Below are 27,884 nucleotides of genomic sequence, written 5' to 3' on the forward strand. Positions count from 1 at the left end.
GATTTAAAAAGTTTTTCTTCTGACGTCACCGCGGTCACTGGAATTTATTACCTTGTTCTATTTCTGAAACGAGTGTGACCCTCGAACTATCGACCCTACGAGTATGACCTGCACCTGCACTTTTACCTATGTTCTTTATGACACTTTTGGGTCGATGTAATATTATTTTGATAACAACTGTAAACAGGTAAGTTTGTTTTTTTTGTTATTTATTTTTAGCCCAGGTAACACTGTTAGTAACGCAGTTTAAGATATTTTTATATTTGCATTATTACTTGATGGCTTAACGTTATACACTAGCGATTACTTTGCAAAGTATTTAGTTTTAATATTAAATATTAAGAGAGAATAATATTTGAAAGGTAGCGATAAAGAAAATAGGTGCTTATTTAGAATTAAGCCTAAAAAATAAAGAAAGAAAAAAAAAAAACAAACCCAAAACGGCACTTACGGCGGTAATTAAAAGTAAAGAAAATAAAAGTCTGTATGATGAACTTACCAGTCACGAAACGAAGATGAAGTATTCCAAAAATCACGTAATTTGATCAAGTATTTTTTAATGTTTTCGTCTGCCATAATTAAAAATCCGATGAAGTAAAAAAAAGGGTAAACAACTTAAATCAAAGTTGAAATGTGAAAATTCAGCCTTACGTTCAATGCAGTTTAGTAGTAAAATCGCTAAAAATCGTAAATTTCAATTTTCTTACTTTTGAATAAAATACTTGATCGATTCACGTGATTTTTGGAACATGACATTTTCGTTCTGTAACGAATACGTGCATATACAGACTTTGGGTTTGTTTTACTATACACATAAATTCGAAAAAGTTGTCAAAAAACAAATATATAACAAATAAATGTTATCAAAGGCAAGATAAGTTGGTGCTAATCATTAGCACTGCTAATGCAAAATGCACTTACTGCCGCGATATTTTTTTAAATCGTATTTCCAAGTTTAATTAAAGTTTCATGATATGTTTTGGTAAATTTTCAGGTACCTGTACAGTTTAATCAAGGCATTAAAAAAATGAAAATATCGAAAAAAAGTTATATTGTACGTATCCGTTTTGACATGAAGATCTCCGAAAAAACAATTTCACTTAATTTGATCGAGTAGTTTTTTTTTTTTTTTTTTACAGCGGAAAAACACGTTTTTATGAGAGCGCGTTGAAGGCAGACATCTTTGATTTGTTTTAAATTTTTGTTTGAATTTTAGAAACGACACGGGAGATAACTCCATGTAAAGCAAAGCGCCGACACTCCCTCCCTACCTTTAATAACTAACTTTTTTTCCTAAAAATCGAACCTTTTGCTCAGTACCATAACAAATTGTTTTTTCGATGTAAAATAAAAACTACTTCATGAAATTAAGTGAATTTTTTTTCGGAGAACTTCATTCCATAACTGTTATGGCATAACAGATACGTACAATTTAAACTTTTTTCGATATTTTCATTTTTTTAATGTCTTGACTAAACTGTGCAAGTACCCGAAAATCGCATTGAAATTGTGCAGAAATTTATCGAGATATAAAATGTATTATGCATTGTATTCTTTGGCAGCCATCTTTTTTACGCGCGTGCGCCATAAACAAATCTACTCATCTATGACTGACACTGCACGCACGTAAAAAAGATGGCCGCCAAAGAATACAATGCATAATACAACTTTTTATACCTCGATAACTACTTATTTCTGCAAAATTTCAATGCGATTTTCGTATTCAGCATAGTCGAAAACTTTGGAAAGTTGTCATTTAAAAGAAAATTGTGGAGGTGGACCTAATCTAAAAAAATACCTATGTTTTTTTATTCAATTGTAAGGTTAAAGTACAGAATAGGTGCAAAACACCCTACCCTCCCCATGTTAAGAATGGCTTTTTAAATAATAACGTTATTATTTCAGCACGGATCAATAAGTGCATGAGTACCGATAAGTTACTTTTCTACCTAACTGGATATGTTTTTATTTAATGTAACATGTTTATTCAGCTCGAAAAACATACAGTGTTTACCGATGTATTGGAAAGTTAAAAATAGCGCTCGAATCTCTCTTTGACACGGTAAGTTTGGGAAAAGGAGTTAAAGATAAAAAACTAGACAAAATACTGTTAGAAACTCGCTCAATATATGTTACCGTGACATAGGCTGACATGTATTCGGTGGGTTTTTAACAGTATTTTCTATAAAAATATACATTTATTGTATAAAAACGTATCAATATATGCCATTTCAGTGTATTCCTCGAGACATTTCTTTGTTGCATTCTCCCCTGTTTTCTAGACGGTGATAAATGATTCTGTGTTTCCGATGAAACATCTTCCAACAGATATGTATTATAATATATAATGTGTAATATAATATTTAATGTTATTTATTATCAATATTTTATGTGAAAATGAGTGGAACAATTCTTACTTTTATTTAAAAAATGTGTAATGTTTTTTCTTGTAACTGTTAACTTTCCTTTTCTTGTGAAATATTCTTAAAAGTAAATGAACATTTTTTTTTTTTTTACAGAAGTATCATTCTTACGCCATACTACTACTACTTCAACTACTACTACTACTACTACTAATAATAATAATAATAGTAACGACTAGAAATGACTTTTTCTGGGCATTTTTATAATTAATCAGAAGTGACGTTTTCAGGGCATTTTTCAAATGGTAAATCTTTGTTACATTAAATAAAGTACTTTAAAAATAAAACATTTTTTTCTTAAAATTAATCGGAGGTAACTTTTCCAGGACATTTTGTAATTAATTAGAAGGGACTTTTCCAGGGCATTTTTGTAATGGTAAATCTTTGTTAAATTAAATAAAGTAGTTTAAAAGCAAAACATTTTTCTCACAATTAATCAGAAGTGACTTTTCCCTGGCATTTTTGTAATGTTAGAACTTTGTTACATTAAAGAAAGTAGTAAAAAATCAATTCATTTTTATTAGGGTTTTCCTTAACAGCAACCCCATTTTTTTTTTGTTTTGTTTTATTAGCTATTTGGAATATTTCACTTTACTTTTAAGGGATGGTCAGGATGATAACGGTCGAAGCGAATACAGATATTAATATATAGATAATTTGTCTAAGAATGTGATAAATTTCTTCAGTTAAAATATTTGTTGGAAGATGTTTCGCCGGGGATGCCAAATCATCTACCACCGTCTAGAAAACAGGGGAAGTAGTGCAATAATGAAATGTCTGAGAAATCTGCCGGAATGCCAATATATAATCATAAAAACATTTATTGAAAAGTCTGCATAAGAAAATGTAATTTTAATAAACAATTTTTGGTGGACCTGGACGAGAGTGTCCACCCCCTAAAAATGCGTGTTTTATGTCTTTTTTTTTTTCTGCCGATTATCATTGATTACAGACTTAATAATCATATTAGCAGGAAAAAATTTTGAAAAAAAAAAAAAAAATTAATGACTTTTAAGAAGGGGTTCTAATCACGTGACCCATCCGTAAAGAAATGGACAGTAAGTCAGGTAGCAATGAAGTAGAACGTTATAATGAAAAAGTGAACCCCTTTCTTAAAAGTCATTAAATTTATTTTTTTAAAAAATGGTTGCTGTTAATATGATCCTTAAGTCTGTAATCTATGATAACCATCCGAAAAAGTTTTAAAAAAAGGTGTTAAACACGCATTTTTAGGGGGTGAGCGTTCTCATACAGGTTCGCCCATTTTTTTAATTAAAGCAACATTGGATTTTTTCCTCCTGAAACATTTTTTCAATTAAAGTAAAATTGGACTTTTTTTCTGAACAGTTTAATAATTTAAATGAAACATTATTCAAATAAAAAGCTACATTGGATATTTTTTCTTTGTTTTTTCGAAACATTTTTTTAAATTAAAGTAAAATTGTCACGGTAACAAAACATAATTTTAATTTTTTTGTGGCACCTCTTGAAGGATCTACAATATATTATAGTTTTAATTTTTAAATTCATAAAAAATTTGAATGGAGAGAAGCGCCACCTGGCTACAGTTTAGTGAAACTCACCAAAAAATGGCGCCGTTCGTATAATGCAGAAGTGCCCAATAATATAATCAAAGATGACTACTTTGCTCAGAACTGATATTTATAGAACTTAAAAGGCTTATAATTTCTATAGTAACACACGTGGTAGAGGAGTTACCAATTATAGGTACTCTGACTTGCAGTCACTAATTTGTAAGGGTGTGAGTCGGTGTTCACCAATACATAAACAGGATTTATCAATTTTTATGACCAAGGTTACAGGAAGTCGAAAGTAGTAGGGTATTCAAGGGACCGTTAAAGGTAAATTTAATGAGATTGTCAATTAATAGAAAGATGTCACCAGATCACATCCTCACATACATAAAATAAAAATATAGAAATAACTCCAGAAAATCATGACACTTGATAAAGAATAGGGCATGAATTGAAATGCATGGTTCGCATCTTGGGGGAGGGGCCGGCTCCATGTTTTGACAAGCTTCTGCGCTTGACCTTTACTCCTGATCTGAAATGGAACACGTACATCAAATCCTTTGCCAAGGTCACTGGCAAAATAGTGGGATTCTTCTATCGATCCAGTAGATATCTACCTGCTAATGCAAAGAGCCAGGTATGTCCAAGGATGGAGTACTGTTGCCACATCTGGGCAGGAGCTGCTAGAAAGATCTTATCCTGCCTTGACAGAGTTCAAAATAGACTTCGTAGCTTAACGGGGAAACCATTTTCTCTTCCCTGCAACCTCTTTCTCTCAGAAGAGACATTGCAAGCCTGTCTCTGCTTTATCGTTATTTTTGTGGCAAGTGCTCATCTGAGCTCCAATCTATGGTCCCCGCTCGCCAAATATTCACAAGAAACATTTGTCTAGCTGAAAACATTATTAATAATTTCCCCCACTCTTTATCTGTGCCTAAACCTAAACGTAGATTCCATGAACAAAGCTTCTTTCTTAGAACTGTACACCTGTGGAACTCTCTTCCGTTTGCCTGCTTTCCAGCTGACTACAGTATGGTCGTCTTCAAGTCCAATGTGAACAAGTTTTTGATGAGTTATTTCCCTTACGTAATCCAATTTACCAAATTTACACTACTAATGATTCCTATGATATTGTCCCATTGACTACTGTACAACCTTTATCCTTGAGTGACCTCTGGGCCTTGATAAGTGATGACTTCTATGTAAAAAAAAAAAAAACCCAAAAAAAACCTCACTCTTTCATAATAACAACATTTATTTGCTCATTTTTCTGCTACTCGTGACTTCTCATTATGGTTGTGACATCTCTCACATGATTTTCTTATCCAACATAATCGCTCTCCTTTTTGTAGCCTTTTTTTCCTTACAGTGACGTCATTTCACATTTCCTATGCATTTGCATACGCACGCCTGCGCTCTGTTACAGTGGGAAAGATTAGTTTAGTTCGTTATTTTCCTATTGAAACTGTAGTTGCAAGGGAAAGAAATTGTTATCATTTTATGTATGATAAGTAAAACTGAACTTCAATTCACCAGATGTTTTTTTTTTTTTTTTTCAACCAATGAAAACATTCCTACAAGAAATGGAGAGATGAAGCTTTATCAAAAGTGTTACTCAAATCTTTCCACCTCCATCTCGATCCACTTATGAGAATAATGGCTAAATTTTCTAAAAACACTTGAACGAATGAACTATGGGAGGAATAAGTATCAGAATAAATAAAATAAAATGCGTTTTTTTTTTTTTGTTTTTTTTTTTAATGTAAAATAGTGACTGCATTATCCTCCTCCTCAAATCGTTTTTTTTTTCTCACACTCATTTTTAAATATATAAAATCAAGATGATATTTTTATTTATTTTTATTTTTTTTAGCAGCGTGAGAAAATCTCATTGAAAGATCTGTCTCATACATAATGCGAGAAGAGATTTGTTAAGCTGGCAATGTGCTGGAGGGAAATTTTCTTTCTTTTTTTTTTATATAAATCAGTAATTGCTATTTGAAAAGGAGAAGGAAAAAAATAAGCAAACAAAAATAAATTGATATACTCTTAAGCATGGAGCACGCCATAATAAAAAATGTTTGTGAGATAAATAAAATATCTGAGACAACTTCACATTTTTTTTTTTTAATGTTCTTCCTTTGAAGATTGTAACGTTGGGTATGGGACAGCCAAACTAGCTGCCAACATTGCCCTGCTTTTTGTTGAAACCAGCCGAGAGCTCTTTTTAGTATCCTTGTTGTTCACTTAAGTGCAATTGTTTGGATCTCTTTTGCACTTGGTTCACCAGGAATATTAGTTAGTTAGGACTTCAGGTTCTTTTTTATAAGCCCTGTGGCACCTATAATAACTGGTATGATTGATATCTCCCTGAGATTCCAGTTTCATTTCATATCATACATGAGACCTTGATGTTTGGTCTGTTTCTCCCTTTCTGTTCAGACCGCCATCATTAGGGACAATCACTTCAACCAAGGTTGCAACTCTCTCTGATTACACTTAAAACCCCATGCATATATTTTCACAAACGTAAAAATACACATGCAGATGAGGCATAAAGTAGTTTCATGAACCCACCTCTTATCAAACTCCATGTGGTGTAATCTTTTTCAATTGCATCTGATTTTTACTTTAAGCTGATGATTAAAAAAGTGGAATTTGGCAGGCGTAAATCAACTGAACGTATTATTTGTATGTGAAAAAATATACATTTATATGTTAAAGTTTTAACCATTTCTTATTAATCTGACAATAGCTCAAACGGTAATGACTAAGGCTGGAGCATTATGTTTTGATTTCAATTCTAGCTGATGGCACCGAAATAAATTTTTTTTTTAAAAATTAGTACTATATATTGGGTACAATATAATATATAATGATCAATAGAGAATTGAATGTAAAAACAAAAAATATGAAATATGCATAGATTAAACTATCATATTTACGTGCATTTTACAACTGCGCAACACCGGGTTACTCGCTAGTACTAAGTAGATAAGAGATGTATGAACCAGGGTAAACTGTGCATCTTGATTGGTTAGTAGACAAAATAAAAACTAATAACTAGTCAAAATAAATAGAAAATATATATATAAAAATGAGGGACGGAAGCAGATAGACAGACACATCCTCGTTGAACCTTGTACTCATCCTGCTCGATTGTAACACCATTATACAGTGCAGTTCAATGAAACCTCTCCCTAAACAACTATTCACAAAAATAAGCATGTCAATGGTTGATAAAATTAAGCTGTGTTTATATTATTTGGATTATTCGCATGACTGTTCTCATCTTGGTTGTTATCAGTGTTGCGGAGTCGGGTGGTAAAAGTCCAACTCCAACTCCGACACCTAGATTCCTAGGATTCTGACTTCTTGACCCCTATGTGGAAATCTATTCTGCAGATCCATATGCCACCCTCCCACATCTATTCAGCATGCATTTTATAATTACTTTTCATGTATATTATTTTTACGTTTAACATTTCACTTGTATGATAAATATACTCACATATAAACTCAACCAGCTTTATAGAATGAAGTTAAGATAACAAAGGGATAAAAAAATTTACTATGAAATTTTATTATGCTATCAGTTTAAAAGGGAACACAATATTTAGGGATAGGGAGACCTCTTTAGGCTATAACATTTCAAAGCCAAACGCTTCTCATCAGAAGAGGGGAGTAAAGATGCATATTATACAGAGAAGAAATTTTTTAAAGGATAATATTGCCTTTATGGAAAGCGGATCAAAGGAAAAACAGGAAAAAGCTATAAAGGGCTATAGTGGCATGGGTTAATTCTTATTGATTTAAGCCCATTTTTTTCGGATAAGATTGTAATTCTGGATCGATTCCAGCCTAATCCAATTGTCAGATTCCATTTGATTCAGGCACTGGATAACTTTCGGGTTTTAATCCAATTGTTATCTGATGTAATCCACGATGAGACAGAATTTTCATTGATCCTGTTTGACATCACAACCAAAATTAAAACAGCTGTCCAGACCGGATTTGCAGTGATCTGATGGACCAAAATATCTTGATGGAGTAGAAGCATTGCAATACAGTACAAAATATGATACATCTCCAAAAATAAAAGCAAAATCATACAAAAACTGCTAAACTGTGCAACTTGTTAAACCAAACAGGAAAACCATGTAAACAAAATAAATTTATTGGTCTTAAGGAGTCGGAGTCGCATAAAAAATTCCGACTTTGACTCCTAGTACTCTTAGAAATCTGACTCTGACTCCAGCTAAAAACTCTGACTCCTTCCAACTCCGCCTCCACAACCCTGGTTGTTATTTTCATTATGGTTTCATACATAGTAATCTTTGGCCTTCTTTAGGTCGTCTTTTTGAACTTGGGAATATTTATGTCAAACTCGGAAATATATACAAAATTTTGAACTAAAATGTCTCCAGTTTTCCTCTTCTCTCTAGCAATGCACACTTTTCCATTTCTAATTCCAATTCTGGGTGTATGTGGAGAGTCTCTGTGATGGTACCTCTGCACATGGCTAATAGAGAAAGAAGTTTAAAAGCCAGGTGATGGACATAGACTACCTATTTATTATTTTTGGCTCAAAAGGAGCTTTCACACAGGTCATCAAAGATCTCATTGAATACAGCCCATGGTGTTCCCTGGAAGCTGAGTGACAACAACTCTCCCCAGATTTTCCAGTACTCTCCACCTCTTTCGATAACATTTGCAAATAAATTTGCATTATCACAACAGCTGCTTGCCATTGATTTCTCATTGGCAGTGGCCATTGGTCTTTACTGAAATTTGAGTGGCAATAAGCCTTCCTAAGGTCCCAGTTCTCTTTGCAGTGGAGATCTGGTCTGTGCTCACTCCTTGGTCTTTCCTTCTTCCTTGACTACTTGGCTATTTGGTCTCACTCTATTTGGGGGAAAGGGGGACAGTGATGTGCTAATGGGAGGATGGGGTGGGGTTAGAGAACTTATAGGTATTTAGCTTCAATGTTCTTGGTTCCATGTAGCGCTTCATGTTTTGTCTCTGTAGCAGTTTGTCTGGTTTGCGTTTGTAGTTCATGTGTATTAGTCTCCGCATTCAAGGGTTTTCCTTAATATTTCAGTTGTTTTCATAATGATTGTTTTTTGTATTTTTCCAGTCATTCCTCTGATTCCAATTTCTCCCATTCTTTTTTCAAAGTAGTTTTGGATTGTTCCTAGTTCTCCTACTATTATAGGTATTATTTTGATTTTCTTCATCTTCCATATCCTTTTCAGCTCTCTGGCTAGCTCTGTGTATTTGCTCCGTTTCTCCTTTTCTTTGATATTCACCCTGTGGTCAGCTGGAACAGCAAAGTCTACGATTTGACAGGATTTTTCTTTCTTATTAATTATTATGACATCCGGTCTTCTTGCTTGTATGGGTTTATTAGTTTATTTATTATTATTATTATTATATATAAATATGTGTTTCTTTGTTTCTGCAGATAATGATTTTTAATGATTCAAAAAACTGTTAAAACTGTCAACAAACAGAGCAGCGATTGACATGGATGAGGAATCATGGGAAACCAAGAATAAAAAAAGCCATGATGGTAAGCTTCAATGTATTGTGTCAATACATGTACTTTCTTTAATCACGAATAAGATCCATATTTTTATAAAAAAACTTTGTGGCATGTAAAACCCACTTTTTTTTTATTTGATTAAGATTTGTAAGATAATCATTTGTTTTTTAAGGATTTAATTTTAATTGCGTTGACGACTCTGAAACATTTAGTAAAAACATGAGCATCTTTAATTTGTGGTGATTCTCTCGACTGATGAATTGATGTGTTGAAACTAAATTTGCATGATGTGCTTTCGTAAAAAAAAAAATGAATTCTACAACGCAGCGTCTGTGACAAGCGACATGCTATTTGACAAAGTCACAAGCGACATGCTATTTGACAAAGTCACAAGCGACATGCTATTTGACAAAGTCACAAGCGACATTCTAATTGACAATGCTACAAGCAACGTTTATTTGAGAATGCTACAAGTGATATGCTATGTGACAGTTCTACAAGCAATGTTTAGTTTTACAATGCTACAAGCAACATGCTATTTGACAATATTACAAGCAACAATCTATTTTACAATATTACAAGCAACATGCTATTTGATGCTACCATCCATGTTGTATGTTACAATGCTATAAGTAATATTTTATTTGACAATGTTACAAGCAACAAGTTATTTCCCAAGGTAACTAGCCACGTTCTATTTGATAATGCTACGAGGGGCGGGCAATAAGTAATGCCCCTGACCCACTTCCAGTTGTCTGATATAGCTGAAATTTTGCATGTGTAATGATTTATATCTCTACGGCTTATGTGGCAAATTACAGCTCTGAACTAATTGTGGTTTCTGTTTTACAGGTGTTTGAACTGAGTGAGGTGTGAAATGGAGCCTGTTGAATGTCGAGCAGTGATCTGGTTTTTGTATTTGAAAGGATGCACACCACAGGAGACTTTTGATGAAATGAAAGAAACTTATGGTGATAATGCCCCATCGTATGACCTTGTAAAACGCTGGCATCGTGAATTCAAACATGGACGGAAGTCTGTGGAAACAGCTCCCAGACCTGGTCGCTCCCCCCCCCTCCCCCTTCTGCCATTGATGAGGCATCTGTCCGTCAAGTTGAGGCTTCCATTTTGGAAGATCAGCGCATTGCTATTCGCCAAATAACCCAAGATGTCAAGATTAGTACAGGGTCTATGGAAACTATCATTCATGACCATTTGCATATGCATAAGGTGTCTGCTAGATGGATTCCCAGGTTGCTCACACCATTCCAGAAGCGAGAACACATCGAGTGCTCGAGGATGAATTTGGAGATGTGCCAAGAAGTTTAGTCAAGGTTTTTCAAAAGACTGATTACACAGGATGAAACCTGGGTCCATCACTATGATCCATAGACCAAAGCCCAGTCAATGCAGTGGAAGCACTTGGACTCACCACCTCCAAAGAAGGCAAGGGTGCAGCCCTCCGCTGACAAGGTCATGCTCATAGTCTTCTGGGATCAGGACGGACTAGTGATGACAGATTTCCTGGCAAAGGGTACCACAATTACTGGAGCCTATTATGCTTCACTTTTGAGGAAATTAAGGGAAGCTATCAAAATCAAGAGGCGGGGCAAGATCAGCAAAGGTACCCTCCTCCTGCAGGACAACGCTCCGGTCCACAACTCGCATAACGCCAGATCAGAAGCACGGGCATGTGGTTATGAAATTCTTCCCCATCCTTCCTATTCTCCTGACCTTGCACCCTCTGACTTTCACCTCTTCCCAGCCATGAAGATGTTTTTGAAAGGAAAGCGTTTCCCAGATGATGCAGCCTTGATTTCTGAAATCACGTCGTGGTTGGAGGACCAACCTGGGGTGTTCTACAAAAATAGTCTCCAGAGCTGCATCAAACGATGGAAGAAATGCATAACTCTGGGTGGTTCCTATGTAGAGAAAGACTAATAAATGTGCCAAGTTTCGTTGCTCTACTGCTATGGGATGTGGGTCAGGGGCATTACTTATTGCATGCCCTCGTACAAGGTGTTGAATCTCTACGGTTCCAGGCGATCATTGTTTGAAGATAGTGATTTTAATCTCACCCAAAGCCGGCCAGAGGATTAGTTGGCCAAAACGTGTTGAGAGGACAACAACTATGGAAGGCAGTAATTACTGAGGATACAGCTTAAGATTGTGAGCATTCCTATCTCATCACAATTAACTACGAGAGCAATAGTTGACCAGAACATCGTGATACAGCAATTTAACAGTCTGCAAATGAATAAATAAATATGCAAATTACTCATCTTAAAGGATTCCAATAAAAAAAATAACAAGCAACATGCTATTTGACAATATAACAAGCAAAATATTTTTATGACAATGATACAAGCCACGTTCTATTTGACAATGCTACAAGCAACATGCTATTTGACAATATTACAAGCCACATTCTACTTGACAATGGCACAAGCAATGTTCTATTTGGCAATATTAAAGCAACATGCTATTTGACACTGTTACAAGTGACATGCCATGTGTCAATTTTATTAGCAACATGATCTTTTTGTGATACGTTACATGTAACATACTATTTGACAATGCTACAAGTGACATTTCTCTTCCTATGTGTTTCTATTAGAGACATGAAAAATTAAAACAAATTTGCTTTATTTCATTTTCTGTTGATGTTTGTTAACCAGATAAATTCATTGTTAACACATATTTGTTTCTTTCATAGCAAACAGATCTAGTCACCTGCTTAATAAGAGTGCCAATGATCGACCCGTGTCGGATGTGGTTCATCTCAAATATCCTGTCTCCATGGAATGCGTCATCAGATGTCTTGACCAGAGATTTATCCGAGGACATTTGGAAGTAAGGAGCTTTTGTTTGTTTCCTGCGACTGATCTCGGGGCTTCATGGTTAGCGTACCATTCGAGTTACTTAGAATTAGAAGATGTGAAGATGGTTAAGTGGATAAATACCAGGGTTTGCCAAGTTTGAATTCAGTTGGTTCCATAATACCGCTTTCACTTAGGGATGCTGGCAACCTTCATGTGGTCCCTCTAGAAAGAATGTCAACAACAGGATCAAGCCAGTCAAAAAAACTTGTACCATGCTGGTTCATACGAATTTGCTTTGCTTTAACTAGAATATTTTTGGGATTAATTGTAAGGTTTGAAGGACAGGATTTGACCCAAGGATAAGTGTCACCTGGTGTATGAGAGAAGGTAAGGAATTGGTTGAGCTAGTCACCTGACTAGATAGAGACTGATTTGAATCAGTTGTAGTTAAGAACTTAGAAGTATGTAGAATTTAGATAAATAGGGATCTTTGAGTCCCTCGTGTTCCTTTTGAAAATCTAGCTAAGAGCAACTCTTAATGAAGGAAAATGGATCCAAGCATTTAAAAATTGTCATTACTTCTTTTCTACCTTATTTTAGCATCTTCTTGACACAACCCCCAGAATATGCAGCAGTGAAAGCCTTCTGCTCTAATAGTTTCTTCCCTCAGACTGGTAGACTTTAGAATTCCCTCTTTGTTTCCTACTTCCTTGACTGTACTAACCTGCAAAATTTTAAATGTAATGTGAACAGACATCTCACTGCTCAGTTTCCCACAGTCCCCTGTTAGACACAATCCCAAATAGTAGCTCTAGAAGTGTAAGCTATGTTTAGTTTCAGAACAGTTTCCGATGGTTCGTTGTTCTACACAAGTCCTGAGAGGTGACTGGTTTGCAGTAGGCAAAACAGTTGTCGATGGTTCATTGTTCTACACAAGTCCTGAGAGGTGACTGGTTCGTTGTTCTACACAAGTCCCGGCAGTTCTTGAGTTGGAATCCACAGAGCAAAAGATTCTTCCCATATTGACACGAATAAAACATATGCAAAGTTGCTACAGAAAAGGTTTAATATTTATGGAGCAATTCTGGTTTCTGATTGGTTGGGAGCAGAACGTGAATTAATTTGATTCGTCAGTTCCTAGCAGCATTGTTTATAAATAGAATCTCCCGACTGTGCAAGATCATACCCCATTACACGAGGGTGAAAAAGTAAAAAAAAATTCTGCAATAATTGGTGTGATGGATACCCTCGCAGTTTATGTCATCAGCCAAATTCTATAGGATTTATTGTATGCAATTATGCACAGATCCTATAATTTAAACCTTTATTGGTAAAATAATAACTTGTGTTCAATAGGCATTTGCTCCTCCCCTGGTCATCACTCGCCTCCACTATAAATCTGGCTTTTACCACAGTAACTCCTTATATGTCAGTAGCAATATTTTTCTGAGGTGAATAACTTGAAAAAAATAAATTAAAAATGTTTCAACATTGAATAATCAAAAATTTGATTGAGATGCCATGAAATCAGAAAAATAAAACAATATCATCATTTTTTAATAAAAAAAATGTTGCAAATGTTATTATTTTAAAAAAAAAGTTAAAATTTGTATATTTTTCATTAATTATATTTTTGATGAATAATTATATTTTTTAATGAATTATAATATTTTAAATTAATCATTACTTTTTTAATGAATTATTATATTTTAAATAAATTGTTATATTTTTAATGAATTATTATATTTTTAATGAATTATTATATTTTTTAATGAGGCCTGGAGAAGTTATCAGACAAAACCGTCCAACGTATGCTAGTATAGTAACAGATGTTAAACGATAGTGATAATGTATTATTATTTTTTTAATCAAATATATTTTTAATGAATTGTATTTTTAAGTAATATATTTTTAATGAATTATGTTTTTTTAATGGAATATATTTTTAATGAAACATAAAATACATAAAGATAAAAATATAATAATTCACTAAAAATATATTAAAAATATAATAATTTTTACTTAATATATTTTTTAATGAAATATATTTTTAATGAATTAATACTTTAAGAGTTTGCATGAAATGAAGTTGTTGTATGTTATTTTTTTACTAATGAGTCACCACTTCACCAGGCTAAAAAGAATGAGGATTGATAGTTGAAAGATGATGAATATTATGAGAGGATTGAAAATAATAAATAGAATGAATAAAAAATTATGACATGGAGTATGTTTATGACATGAAGTTTTTAAGATGACTATCTTACATGCTTCAGGTAAACAATCTTGTTGCAACATGTTTCACAGGTTGGAAATTTTGGGAAATAAATTCCGTTTGATGTTAGGCACACAGTGGAAGAAAGGAAAATTCTTTAAAATGGTGGTGGTAGCAGTAGTAATTCTAGCAGTAGTAGTAGTTGTTGCTTTTTTTTTTTTGTCATGAGCCAGATTAGTTAATGTTGTATTTGTAATTTTATTCAAATTTAATTTTTACTTATTTCAAAATATGGCCAAAGAAGTCATAAAATGTAGTTGATTGAAACATCTGTAATTGATGAAAACAGTTTTTTTTTTCTGCAGCTGACACGTGGTCTATCTAATAATTGCACTTGCCTGCCAAGCTAAAATTTGAAACATTTTCATCCTAAAGACAAAGTAATGCATCATAAGATTGGACCTGTTCTTCTTTTTAAAATATCCATCTTTTTCTCTGAAAAAAATAATGTTTATCACATTTTATTTTGACAGACTTGGCTTGGACCATCTTTAATTGTCCTTAATCCTTACACATCGAATAATTGTACTTCGCCACTGGAAACAAATAAAGATGAGAGCCATTCAAAGTTCTTGAAGCACAAAGTCATTGAAGTTCTTCAGGAGCTTTTTCATACGAAATATCCTCAGACGATCATCTTTAAGTAAGTAAACCGATCTTGGCCACATTCGCCTTTTGTTTCTGAAGATTTTATTATTTATCCATTTTTTGCCTTTATGGGGAATCTTTTATTGACAGCAATAATAACCCATTTTCATTTTTAATGTAAAGAAAAACAGAAAGTAATCAAAGTTTGTGAAACATTAAAGTTGCTTCCCTTTATAAGATTAACTCTTTGCGTATGGCTTTGTATCAATGAAATATAGAAAATAGTCAGCAGAAACAGACAATCAAAAACTCACAAGAATTTTTAGACAGCATCACCAAGGAGGTGGTGGAGGCTCAGTGGTTGACGAAATGGACTGACAACCTGTGTACCAAGTTCAAACCCAGTTCATTCTGCAGAAACACTTTCATTTATTGTCAACCTATTCCTCCTGTAAGTACCCGATATTCTTCTAGAAAGAATCTTTAATAGAAAGATATCAGCGATATAAATGCCAATAAAATGATCATGAATGATGCTCAACAAGCAAACACATACCAAGACAGAATATTGAATTCGCGTAATGGTGGGATACCACGACATAGAACAAAAATAAATGCAATTTAATTTATGGCAAGTTGTGATAGTTTAAATCATTTAGTTTTGCTGAAAGTCCTTTTCTTAATGAATCATTTACTCATGAATGAGACCATGTGAAGGTTGCCAACATCCCTAGTAAAAGTGATGCTATAAAACTGTTAGCTTTGTCAAACTTCTGGAACTAACCATCACTCCTGACCTGAAATAGAAGAACTACATCATATCTGTTGCTAAAGTCACTGAAAAAATGATGGGATCATTCTACTGCTCCAGGAAAATATCTCACTCTCGATGCAATCCTCTACCTGTATGAGAGTCAAATATGTCTTAAGATGGAGTACTGTTGCCATATCTAGGGTGGAGTGCCTATGATCACCCTTTCCTGCCTTGATAGGATACAAAACCGTTTTCGAAATATAGTGATGAGGAATTTTTCGACTCCCTCCAACTTCTTTTGCACAGAAGAGACGTTGTGAGTCTCTCTCTGCTCTATCATTAATTTATGGTAGATGTTCGACTGACCTCCACTCTATGGTTCCCCCCTCACCTCGTAAAACAGTCACAAGAAATACTCGTCTAGCTACCACAACTGTCAACAATTTTCTTTACTCTCTATCTGTGCCTAAAACTAAACAAAAATTCCATGAACAGAATTTCTTTCCTAGAACTCTCCGTCTGTGGTACACAATACTGTGGGGCTGCTTCCTAGCTGACAATAGCATAGTCATTTTCAAATTTGATGTAAATAAGTTCCTGCTGAGCCATCCTCTTAAATAACTGAGCCCTACCTAAGTTCCACCACAACTGATCATGTTGTCTCCTTGTTAAAATATAAGTATCTCATTCTTATCTATCTGTGCACTATCTTAACTATTTAATTCTTTTTTAATGGGCTGTCTAGTCTCTGTGTGTGCATCTGTGTCAGAACATAGAATATACAAACATGACGACATATCTGTCTTAGGCTGCTCCTCCTGTAGGATTCGCCAATGTCTTGGGGGAACTGGATTCTGTTATAACAAGCTGCATGCAAGATAGACACAAGATACTGTATGTTTTTATATATATATTCTTTATTTACTCCCACAGCAGAACTGGATTGGATGACGATCTTTGGCTGTCGCTCCCTTATGAGGAGATTTGTTTAACTCATCTTGTCTCTTTGGCATCTCAAAACCAACTCACTAAAATTAACTTGGCTTCTTCAAACCGGAACCCTTGACACATCACTTCCGGTCCCCATTTGCATACTTTCCAATGCAACTTGATCAGTCACCCAGTTTGATATCTGTCACCACATTACCCTTTGACCCTTTCTGCACATGCATCTTGCTCAACTTATCATTTCAATCTGTTGTTTACTTCATCAGATAGATAGACTGTTAAGTTTTAAGACATTGTGTTGAACAAAGATGGCGGCGTAGTTCAGATCAGTAACCAAGATGGCAGATTTTGTTTCGGTCCCTATATTTTTATTTATGTCCATTTCGATTATTATTATTTTATTGGTTCATTTTTTAATATCAGCTGTATTGCAGTGTCCTAGAATTTTATTCCAGGTTTCCAAGGCGTGACAGGCAGTTTTTGAGGGAACCATACTTTTTAAATAATATAGTCGGCCATTTTCTTTAATGTCAAATACAGTTCCATTGGGGTATATCAATTTTGATTTATTTTGGCCAAATTGTATATTCACGCCTTGTTTAATTGCAGCCTGCACAGAAAATATGTCTTGCTTAAATGTAGGTATGAACAGAGCATTCTTTAGAATACAGTTACAGATTTCGCCTTTATTATTTTTTAGGGATATTTTAGCATCGCCTCTTTTCAAGACTATATCATTTATTTGACTACCGTCATCAAGTTCGACAAAATGACTTTGAGGATTAAAGTTTGAATCAAAATTAATAAAACCAGATTCCTTGGTGATAACGTGCGCTGTAGCACCACAGTCTACAAGGAGATTTTTACCGTTTGTGGTATTGTCAAAGTTACTTGTGAATAGAAATGTATGTTCTTCCTCAAAGTTTTCAATGTTTTTTACGGAGTCCATTTTAGAGCGTTTATATCGCCATTGGAAACTTTTGTGGTTGGATCGTCCACAATTATAGCAGATAATTTTATTCTTTTTCTTGGGAAAATTACTTTTGAGGAACACATTGCGGTGAGGTGTGTAATTTGGTTGTGTCTGCTTTCGAGAAGCATTTTTGAACTTCGTAATATTGCTGGAGTTATTATTGTCCACGAGCATACGATTAGTCTCTTCGTAACTGCAAAAACAGTCGCATTCTTTTCAAGAAATTCGGGGTCGTTTAGATTCTCTGTTGGAGATTGTATGATTGTATAGTTTTTGAATCCTTAGATATCCCAGAAATATTTGCCACTTTAAATTTGCTGAAATTTATGGGTTTGTCTTTTTGAGTTATAACAGTTATAAATGGTTTAAAATCTGCTGGAAGTCCCTTGAGGGTCATTGATATCAACAAGTTATCGCTTATTATTTCACCTGAGAGTTTTAAGGCATTGGCGGTTGTTTCTGCCCTTATAACGTAGTCGGTGATCGTTTCATCCTCGTTACGTTTCAGAGACGTTAGTTCTGTATATAGAGATATAATTTTCGGTTTCCCTTTTGATAAATAATGTTCTCTTAATATGTTCAATGCTTTTCGTCCATCATCCAATGCGTCTCTTATAATCAGAGACAGACTTCTATCGTCTAAACATTGAATCAGTTCAGCAAAAACAGTCTCATTCTTTTCAAGAAATTCGGGGTCGTTTAGATTTTCTGTTGGAGATTGTATGATTGTATAGTTTTTGAATCCTTAGATATCCCAGAAATATTTCCTGCCACAATTCGAATTTAGATTCTGATCCGTCAAAGAAAAGACGATGGCTGGGCCCATAACCTGTTAAGTTTTGAGACATTGTGTTGAACAAAGATGGCGGCGTAGTTCAGATCAATAACCAAGATGGCGGCCAAGAATCAAATGCTGTCTGTGGCGTAGTTAACGGCTAACTGATTGAATCCAAAATTCGGCAATTTTTATCATAATTTTGAAACGTTTTCATTGGTTGTTTAGCACAGCCGATGGTTATAAAAATGATTGGCGAATTCATTCGTCTCACACCCTCATTAGGAGTCAAAAACATTTTACATAGACAATTAGATAAAATGATAACTAAATAAATGTTTTATACCCGGCGTTTACCTAACATCACCATTTACCTAACACTTATTAACCTCTAGACCCTGATAAACAGTAACCTCCTGAAATAAAAAAGGATGCCAAATTGTTGATACGTGCTAGAATTCATGAAGCCGCCATGCCACCACTTAGCATCATCATCATCATATTTAATTTAAAATAAATGCATAATTCATGTAAACAGCCATTGTTGACAAATTTTAGTGGATTTTGTGAAAAACAAAAAATAATGCGATAAGTTTGATATAATTATAATTTTTGCCAAATTAGCAGAACATTTTCAGCATCCTGAGAAGCAAACCAGATCTTTCCTAAGCTCACAAACATTTGAATAACGTAAACAACCACTAATCACAAATTTTCATGGATTTCTCAGAAAAAAAAAAATAGAGTAATTTTATCTCCCTTTTGAAAATGAAAACATTAACGATTTGCATCAAGTTTGATTCATAGTTATTGGACACCAATTAAACAAGATTCCCTGAATTTCAATTTATTCTTAAGACCTCCTTAAGCTTAAGTCCCGAATTTTAGTGTTTTTTTTTTTGAAGACCACCACTGTGCTAACAGTTTTTTTTTGTTATTTGACATTATGTTGGAAATGTTATTTTTAATTTTTTTTTTTTAAGACAAAAATAGTAAACAATACAATATTTAAAATTATTTTCCTCAAGAAACATTCAGACCAGAAAAATATCTTCACACAATAAACATCAGGTGAATACAGCTAGTACAAATATATATATATATATATATATATGAGTTGGGTTCATTAATCAGAATCGGGAGTTGGAAATCGGAAATTTTGGGGGTATTGGAATCGGAAAAAATTGGTGGCTATTTTCTGATGCCAACAAAGATTTTTTTAATTGCTTTTTTTTATTTAATTTTCTTTAAAGAAATATATTCTACCCCTTATAGTAATACGAATATAGTGAATATCTGTTGATTTTAAACTATTGGTAAAACCAAAACCGATAGATCATACCTCACAAATGTATCCTTACGTTTAAGAAAATATTTGCACATTTAACACATGTTTTTACGGTAATCATGAAATATAACAACTTTATAGTTAAATATGTAGAGATTTAGAAAATCGGAATCGGTAATTGTATCGGAATCAGGAATTTAATACGGAATTGGTAATTGTATTGCAATCGGTAAAAATACTGGAATCGTCCCATCCCTAATATATATATATATATATATATATATATATATATATATATATATATATCTTCCCCATGGAGTTCGGATTATGTACAGAACTGACGGGCGACTTTTTAACATCAACAGATTTAGGGCCAAAGGTTGAACGAACACCATATCCATTATGGAGCTACAGTATGCAGACGATAACGCCCTTGTAGCCCTCTCAGAAGAGGACCTACAGTGTACACTGGTTGCCTTCACGAGGGCGTACAAACAGCTAGGACTAATATTAATATAAAAAAAACCCAAATCCTCCATCAATCACCACCAAACAGTACTCCAGTCTCACCCCCAAACATCTCCATCGACAACGCTAGACTGGAAAATGTGGACCACTTCCCATACCTAGGCAGCATCCTATCATCAAAAGCCAACATAGATGATGAAATACAACACCGTCTCAGCTGTGCCAGTGGGGCTTTCTCAAGGCTAAGGAAGAGAGTATTTGAGAACCGTGACCTTCTGGCAAAGACCAAAATCATGGTATATAAAGCTGTCTTGCTGCCCACTCTTCTCTATGGATCGGAGACCTGGACCACATACAGGAGGCACGTAAAAACCCTGGAGACGTACCACCAAAGATGCCTCCGAAAAATCCTCAGAATTAGTTGGAAGGACCGACGCACCAACACCAGCGTCCTGAGTGAGGCTGACATTCCCACTATCACCGCTACTGTTGCTCAACGCCAGCTCAGATGGACTGGTCATGTTGTCTGAATGCCGGATCTCCGCCTCCCAAAACAGATTTTCTACTCTCAGCTTGTTGAGGGAAAGCGTGCCCAGGGTGGCCAAAAGATGAGGTATAAGGACAACATCAAAGCAAATCTAAAGCGGTTTCACATGGACCTTGAGACATGGGAGGACGTGGCTGGGAACAGGTTGGCATGGAGGAGCGCTGTCCACAAAGGTGCTGCGCTTTATAGTAGTGACCTAAATCAAGCTGCTGAGGATAAACGCAAGCACAGAAAGGACAGATTATTAACCAGACACACCCAACCCCACCCCACCATCACTACCTTTATCTGCCCAAATTGCACAAGACAAATTGGGTCTAGGATTGGGCTCTATGCTCACCTGAGGACCCACAGAAGCCACAACGGAGGACAGTTTTACTCGGACACGAGTGACCGCCGATGATGATGATATATATATATATTAGTAATCAGACAATTCCAAAATTTTTCCCAATACCGATGCAATTACCGATTCTATCTTCAATTACTGATTCTGATTCTTTTAAAATGTCTAAATATATATATTGTGGGTCAAATTACTGCAAAAACCCATGTAATATGTGCATATATTTTTGCAAATGTAAAAATATACTTTTGAGGAACTCCTTACTCTTTTGACTCCCAATGTTTCATCTGCTAAAATTTTAATCACGTGATTACAGTGTAGCATCAATAAATTAAACCATTCATTCAAGTGCTGCTTATTATGGATATAGCTGAATACGATGTTAAAAATCACTTTATTGGTACTTAATGCACTTCTGTTACCGGGCTCAAATTCAAGTTTTACAATATTTTTTTTGTTTATTAAATTGTTAGGTGAAAGTACAGAATAGTTACAATACACCCGCTAGCCTGGTAACATAAGTGCATAAGTACCAATAAAGTGATTTTTAATATCGTATTCAGCTAAATCCATAACAAGCGACACTTGAACGAATGGTTTATTTTATTGATGCTACATTGTAATCATGTGATTAAAATTTTAGTAGATGAAACGTTGGGAGTCAAAAGAGTAAGGAGAATCACTTTGGAGTGTGATCTATAGATTTGTTCTTATAGTTAAAAAATCAATAAATATTGATCATTTCATCATTAACACAAGCTATGGAAAATTAAGTTTTAAACAAAAACAAACAAATATAAAATAATAAAAAGAATCGTTTCAGGCATCGGAAAATAGGCATACATTTTTCCGATACCGTTTATGATACCACCAAAAGTTTTGATTTTTGCGATTCCGGATTCCAATTCTGATTAATCGTCTCAACAGTAATATATGCATAAGAAAATAAGAAAACTTTACATATTTTTATTGCAAGTATGTGATTTTATTGTTTGTTTTTTGTTTGTTTGTTTTTTCTGAAAATTAGTGGTGAAAACGGAAGTGGCAAAAGTCACAATGCCATCCAAGCTTTGTATTATTTATTTGCGCAAACAAATCGCGGCTTGGAAGACACAAGCTGCTTTTCCAAAGTATCTGCAGCCCTTGTTGTACTCCGATCGCTGATTACCGTTTCAACAGCTGGGAACCAAAGCAGTAGCCGTGTGGTAAGTAACAACACCTTTGTTAATTATTAATATGCCAGCAGATCGGCCCCAGTGTTGCTTCGGAATAAAATATGTTGTATTTAAATTCATGCATGCCCCCTATTTATTATTATGGAACAGCCTGTAATTAGACAAGGAGTACCAGTACACTTTCCACAGAGATAGTTTCAATAGGGATTAATCTTCCTTCCAGTCTACTGCACCTCCTCTGCAGAATACAAAGTTGCTGTCAACACTTGATCTGCAAACTGTACAAGAAAATTTGCTAAAATCTTTCAGTGTATGCACGTTCGGATCACTGATCATAATTTTCATTTTTCCTATATTGACCTGAACAAAAATACTTGAAAGACTTGAAAACACAAACGCCTGAGTGTATCTTTTATTTCTACAAAACCATCATTTGCCCGTGCATGGAGTATTGTTGCCACATCTGGACTGGTGCATCCACCAAGAGTCTCTCCCTCTTGTGTAACATTGTCGTAACATTTTAACACGGACCCACACATTGCATGCAGAGACAGTTGCAAAGGCACAAAAAATAAAAAAATAAAAAGAAATTCAACTCACTTGAAATGAAAGGCATTTATTCATGGTACTTTCCAAAATAACGCATTGCATCTTGTTTTAAAAGTCTCTTAGTTCACTATGTAGTTGACAAAACTCTGCCATGTTGAACACATGCTTTTTCTTCTCCCGTGCCAACATGTCTGCTTGTCCTGTCACTACATGGCTTTCAAATCTCTAATGCCAACCCGTCTTCACTTCGTTGTTTGTCCCACCATGCAGGTTTTTGAAATCTCTCTTTTTCTCTCTGTTGCTATGTCTGCAGCTCACCCCACAACATATGGTCATCCGACTATTTTTTGTTCAAAGTTTGAATGTTCAAAGTTCAAATTTTCTTTTAAAAGTTCCTCTTGCACCGACATGTGCTTCCAACTTGCTTGCCACATGGTTCTTTTTTATTCTCCATTTTTTTTTCTTTCCCTTCTCTTCCTCGACTGTGATGTCACCTTGCATAGCGGCAAGGTCATTTGTTATCCCGCTGCTGCTGCTAAATATAGCTCTGTTACACTTGGACAGAGTTAAAAAAAAGTCTCCAATCTAATAGGTCTTGCGTTGTCAACTAAGCTCCAACCCTTATCCTATCATCGCAGTGTTGCAGCCCTATGCCTGTTTTACATAGAATGTGCTCTGATGAACTTCTCACACTTGTACCCCCCCCCAACATACATACTCTCAACAAACCTGTTTAGCAACAAAATTACACCCCTTCACCGTAGAGGTTTTTAGATATCGTAAAGACTTCTACTCTAATAACTTCTTCCCTCGGATTGCTAGACTTTGGAATTCCCTCCCTGTTTCTTGCTTACCTGACTGTACTCTAAGAAACGAATATTTCTGTTTTAGAAAAATATGGTTTGTATTACTTTCTTTTTTTTACATAGCAGTCCCCACTTATCAAGGCCCAGAGGCCACTTGAGGATAAGGGTTATAGAGTGTACAGTAGTCAATAGAGATTGGAGTTCAGACAAGCACTTGCCATGGAAAGAATGATAAAACAAAGATAGGCTCGCAACATCTCTTCTGTGGGAAAGAGGTTGCAAGGAAGAGAAAAGGGTATCCCTCACTAAGCTACGAAGTATATTTTGAACTCTGTCAAGGCAGGATAAGCTGCTTCTAGCAGCTTATCCTGCCTTGCATGCAAGCTTTACATCAGGGAGGGAAATGGGTGTGTGTCCTCCCCTTTCTAATTTGCCTCTATGACAAAAATAAATGAATTTAACTTTAATATCACTAATGTTTTTTTTTATAAAAAAAAATTCAACAATTTCGATTTTTCGCACAAATCTATCAATTTTCAGCCAAACTTTTTGGAGTATTTCTAAATCAGATTGGAATTTCTAAATTAATAAAAAAAAATTAAGATTTCCATTTTACTTTTCTGTTTAATCTTTTCTGTTTAATCTTTTCTGTTTAATCTTTTCTGTTTAATCTTTTACATTTTGATGTTTTGCGTTGTTCTGTTTACATTGATAGAATTTAATTTTGAAGTATTTTTTTATACCAGGGTTTGTTTATCCAAAACCACATTCGTGAATTTGCCATCTACAAAACCAAAATCAGTTGTGCTTATATTGATCATGTAAGTATTAAATTGATGATCTTTCTTTACTGATTCAGCAACGTATCATGGAAAATCGGTATCACCCTGGAAGAATAAATCTAAAATTTAGAAAAATTATTCACTCATAATTGTGTTTTTTTTATGTAATAATTTGGAAAGAAAATGCTGACTTATTATTTGAAGCATCAGTTATCCAAAGAAGAGATGTTTAAAAACTAAAGAAATTTTATAAGTTTAAAAAATTAGTTCTCCATCTTTTTCTTTTTTTTTTTCTATTTTTTTGCATTAAACATTTATTGTGTGAAGATCTTAAAAAAAATAGATTTTGTGAACAAAACTTTATAGGCTATAACTAAATTTGAGTAATTTTGACAATTTTCTAAATGTTACCCTATATCTAATTAGTTATACATTTTATTTGGGTGTACCCCACCACAAACACGTCCCATGATTCTTCCTGTTCCTCTTTGTCGGTTGTGTCCAAAGCCATAGTCCACCACAGTTTATATACATAATAAAGACAATTCACAGATCCAAACATTATATACAAGTGACTTATTAGACATGGATGTGCATGTGTGTGTCTGTGTGGTTAGGGTCTTGTTGCAAGTGGCTTTGCATTTATCACCTTCAAAATCACAGCTAAAACTAACTCTGTCATTTGTGACTTTTCTCAGTCCAACTTTGTCACCATGCCATGATTGTTCTCTTGTCAATCCCAATTAACAACCTTCTCTGTTCCTCGCTGTGAGTCTCTTTGTCAAGTTCTGTTGCGTTTCTACATCTAACAAATAGATTTACTTTTAGATAGAAATCAAGACATATGAATGTTTTTTTGTTTTTTTCCTCAGCTTAGGAAAATTAAAGATGTCTGTTGTTTTTTTTTTTTTTTTTTTTTTTTTCAATATTTTCTGAATTCTCTATCCTGATTTCAGTTTGTTGACGGCTAAGTGCAATTGTGTTGCTGGACTGTAAAGTACAATGGACGTGTCATTTTTAATGTAATTTTTATCATTCATGGATTCTTAACTTTCTTAGTAGTCCTAGCTATTCCAGATGGAAGTATATCATGGTATCACAAGGAATAACAATTTTCAATCCATATTCATCTGAAATAAGTATTGTCCTCTTTGAAAGTTAAATTACTTAATTAATCATCATTGTAAGGGAGAATATTTCCCTACAAGATTTGGACTCATCTGATTAACAAAGGCACACAAATATTGATTCCACCAAGTAGTAGTAGTAGTAGTAGCCTTGTGGACAAATTAGTCATTTTATGATTAAACAAAGAACTATGCATTCTTTTTCCTTTTTCTTACTTTTTCATGTACACAATTAACTATTCTGGAGTTTTAATGTTGTCTTTGATAATTTTGGTTACAACAATTATGTTGAGAATAGGTGGTAAAAAAAAAACATGAATAAATAGTACCATACAATCAAAGCAGTTGGTTTGATTTAGCTAATGTTTTGTCTTTATTTTTCAAAAGACTTAAGTTAGCGCTAACGTGTACAGGAAGTTATGTCATGGGAGGAAGTATATGACAGAAAAGCTACAGCCTCTTGAGAGTTTGACGATAAAGTTAATGGACACTATTTTTTTTAGGGTTCTGCCATCTTACAGAAGTTGGAATAAGATGTAGTGAACCTATATATATATAAATTGCTGTAAAAGGTTGATCAAATCCCAGAGCAAATAATGGAGTTTGTGTTGTTCTTTTTATTTTCTTCTATTATTTAAACCTTAAGAAGACGAAAAGAACATCTGTATGACAGCTATTGTCACCACATATCAAGGCCCTGAGGCCAGTTGAGGATAAGAGTTAATGTGTGTATGGTAGTCATTAGGACAGTAGTGTAGTAATCGTTTGTGGTGGAAATTTGGTAGATTATTTACAAGGACGGTTCAATAAGAACTTGTTTACATCGGACTTGAAGACGACAATATTGTAGTCAGCTGTTAGAAAAATAGCATTTTGTTAATTGTTTATTTTGATGGCTGTTTTTATTCTTTTATGTATAATTTATTATGATTCCTTGATGTTAATTTATTATGTAATATTTTCTTCATAATTTAATGTACTTCAAATAATAATATATTAAATACATATTCTGAAGGTGAGGTACCTAAGAAGAGTGGAATTCACCCGTTTGTGACTTTTCTAGGACAACCTGCATAGGCAGAAGTTAGGTACAGGCAATAATGGCGGAAAAAAGATAGGGGGACGTATTTTTGAAAGCCGGTTTATCATAATTTTTTTTGTAAGTTTCCGACTACTTTTTGATTGTATTTCAATGATTAAAGCCTAAAGTTAATTTCCAAAATTAAGCTACACTGAATATTCCGCGTTTCATCCACTCTAGGATTCTTCCGGCTTATGCACATAAGCCTGAAGAATCCTCGAGTGGATAAAACGCGGAATATTCAGTGTAGCTTAATAGCCATATATATTTTATAAATTACTAATAATATATATATATATATATATATATATATATATATATATATATAATTATTTTATTATTTTTTTTTTTTTACTATAATAATTAAATACCTACATATATATAGTAAATATTAATGGCGGAAAAAAGATAGGCGGACATATTTTTGAAAGCCGGTTTATCATAATTTTTTTGTAGGTTTCCGACTACTTTTTGATTGTATTTGAAAGATTAAAGCCTAAAGTTAATTCCCAAAAGAAAAGAAAATATTCGTACACGTGAAAAAAAAGTTATAGTGAAAAATGTTTTCATTTCGACATTCGGAAACTGACAAGTTCAGTTAAATTTTGAAAGTAAATAAATTCATTTTAAAAATTCCTTGAAAGATAAATATTAGTTTTCTGGGACTATTTCAAGGATAATTAATAAAGTAAAGTCCTAACATATTGAATAAAAAAAAAAAAAGAACAAACACATTGTCTGTACAAAAAAATAGCTTAATTAGTCTTGAAAAGTGAGAGATTCTGGCTTCGCACAATAAAAACGAACAAAAATTTGTCTAGCATGAGTTCTAAAGCCCATAATGTCAGAAAGTCTAAAGGCTATCTGAAAATGACATCGGGTGTTTGAAGGAGGGAGGGAGGGGATACAAAACCAACTGGTTTTCTTTTTTTTCCAGTGATGCATCTGTACATTCCTATCATGAATGTTAGTATAATTTTGACCATTTTTTAATTTAATTATTTTTTCGTGTTCCTGCTTTTAAAATTTGTCAATATTTTTTTTATTCTTTTAGATTATATAAAAATTATGTTTCAC

General features: G+C 34.1%; 1 protein-coding gene across 1 annotated transcript in view; it reads left to right on the plus strand.

Moving 5' to 3' along the window:
• Nucleotides 1-27,884, plus strand: part of LOC145243945 (myosin-I heavy chain-like) — a 101,290-nt gene continuing 73,406 nt past the window's right edge. The window contains exons 1-6 of the mRNA XM_080107073.1: nt 1-187; nt 9,423-9,530; nt 12,220-12,356; nt 15,074-15,243; nt 22,315-22,492; nt 24,564-24,638. Coding sequence (XP_079963199.1) covers nt 9,485-9,530; nt 12,220-12,356; nt 15,074-15,243; nt 22,315-22,492; nt 24,564-24,638 — 606 coding nt within the window. The 5' untranslated portion in view covers nt 1-187; nt 9,423-9,484. The remainder of the gene's footprint in view (nt 188-9,422; nt 9,531-12,219; nt 12,357-15,073; nt 15,244-22,314; nt 22,493-24,563; nt 24,639-27,884) is intronic.

Source organism: Euprymna scolopes, chromosome 22 (assembly GCF_053919585.1).
Source record: "Euprymna scolopes isolate OS-2025 chromosome 22, ASM5391958v1, whole genome shotgun sequence".
In the NCBI taxonomy this organism is placed as follows: domain Eukaryota; kingdom Metazoa; phylum Mollusca; class Cephalopoda; order Sepiida; family Sepiolidae; genus Euprymna; species Euprymna scolopes.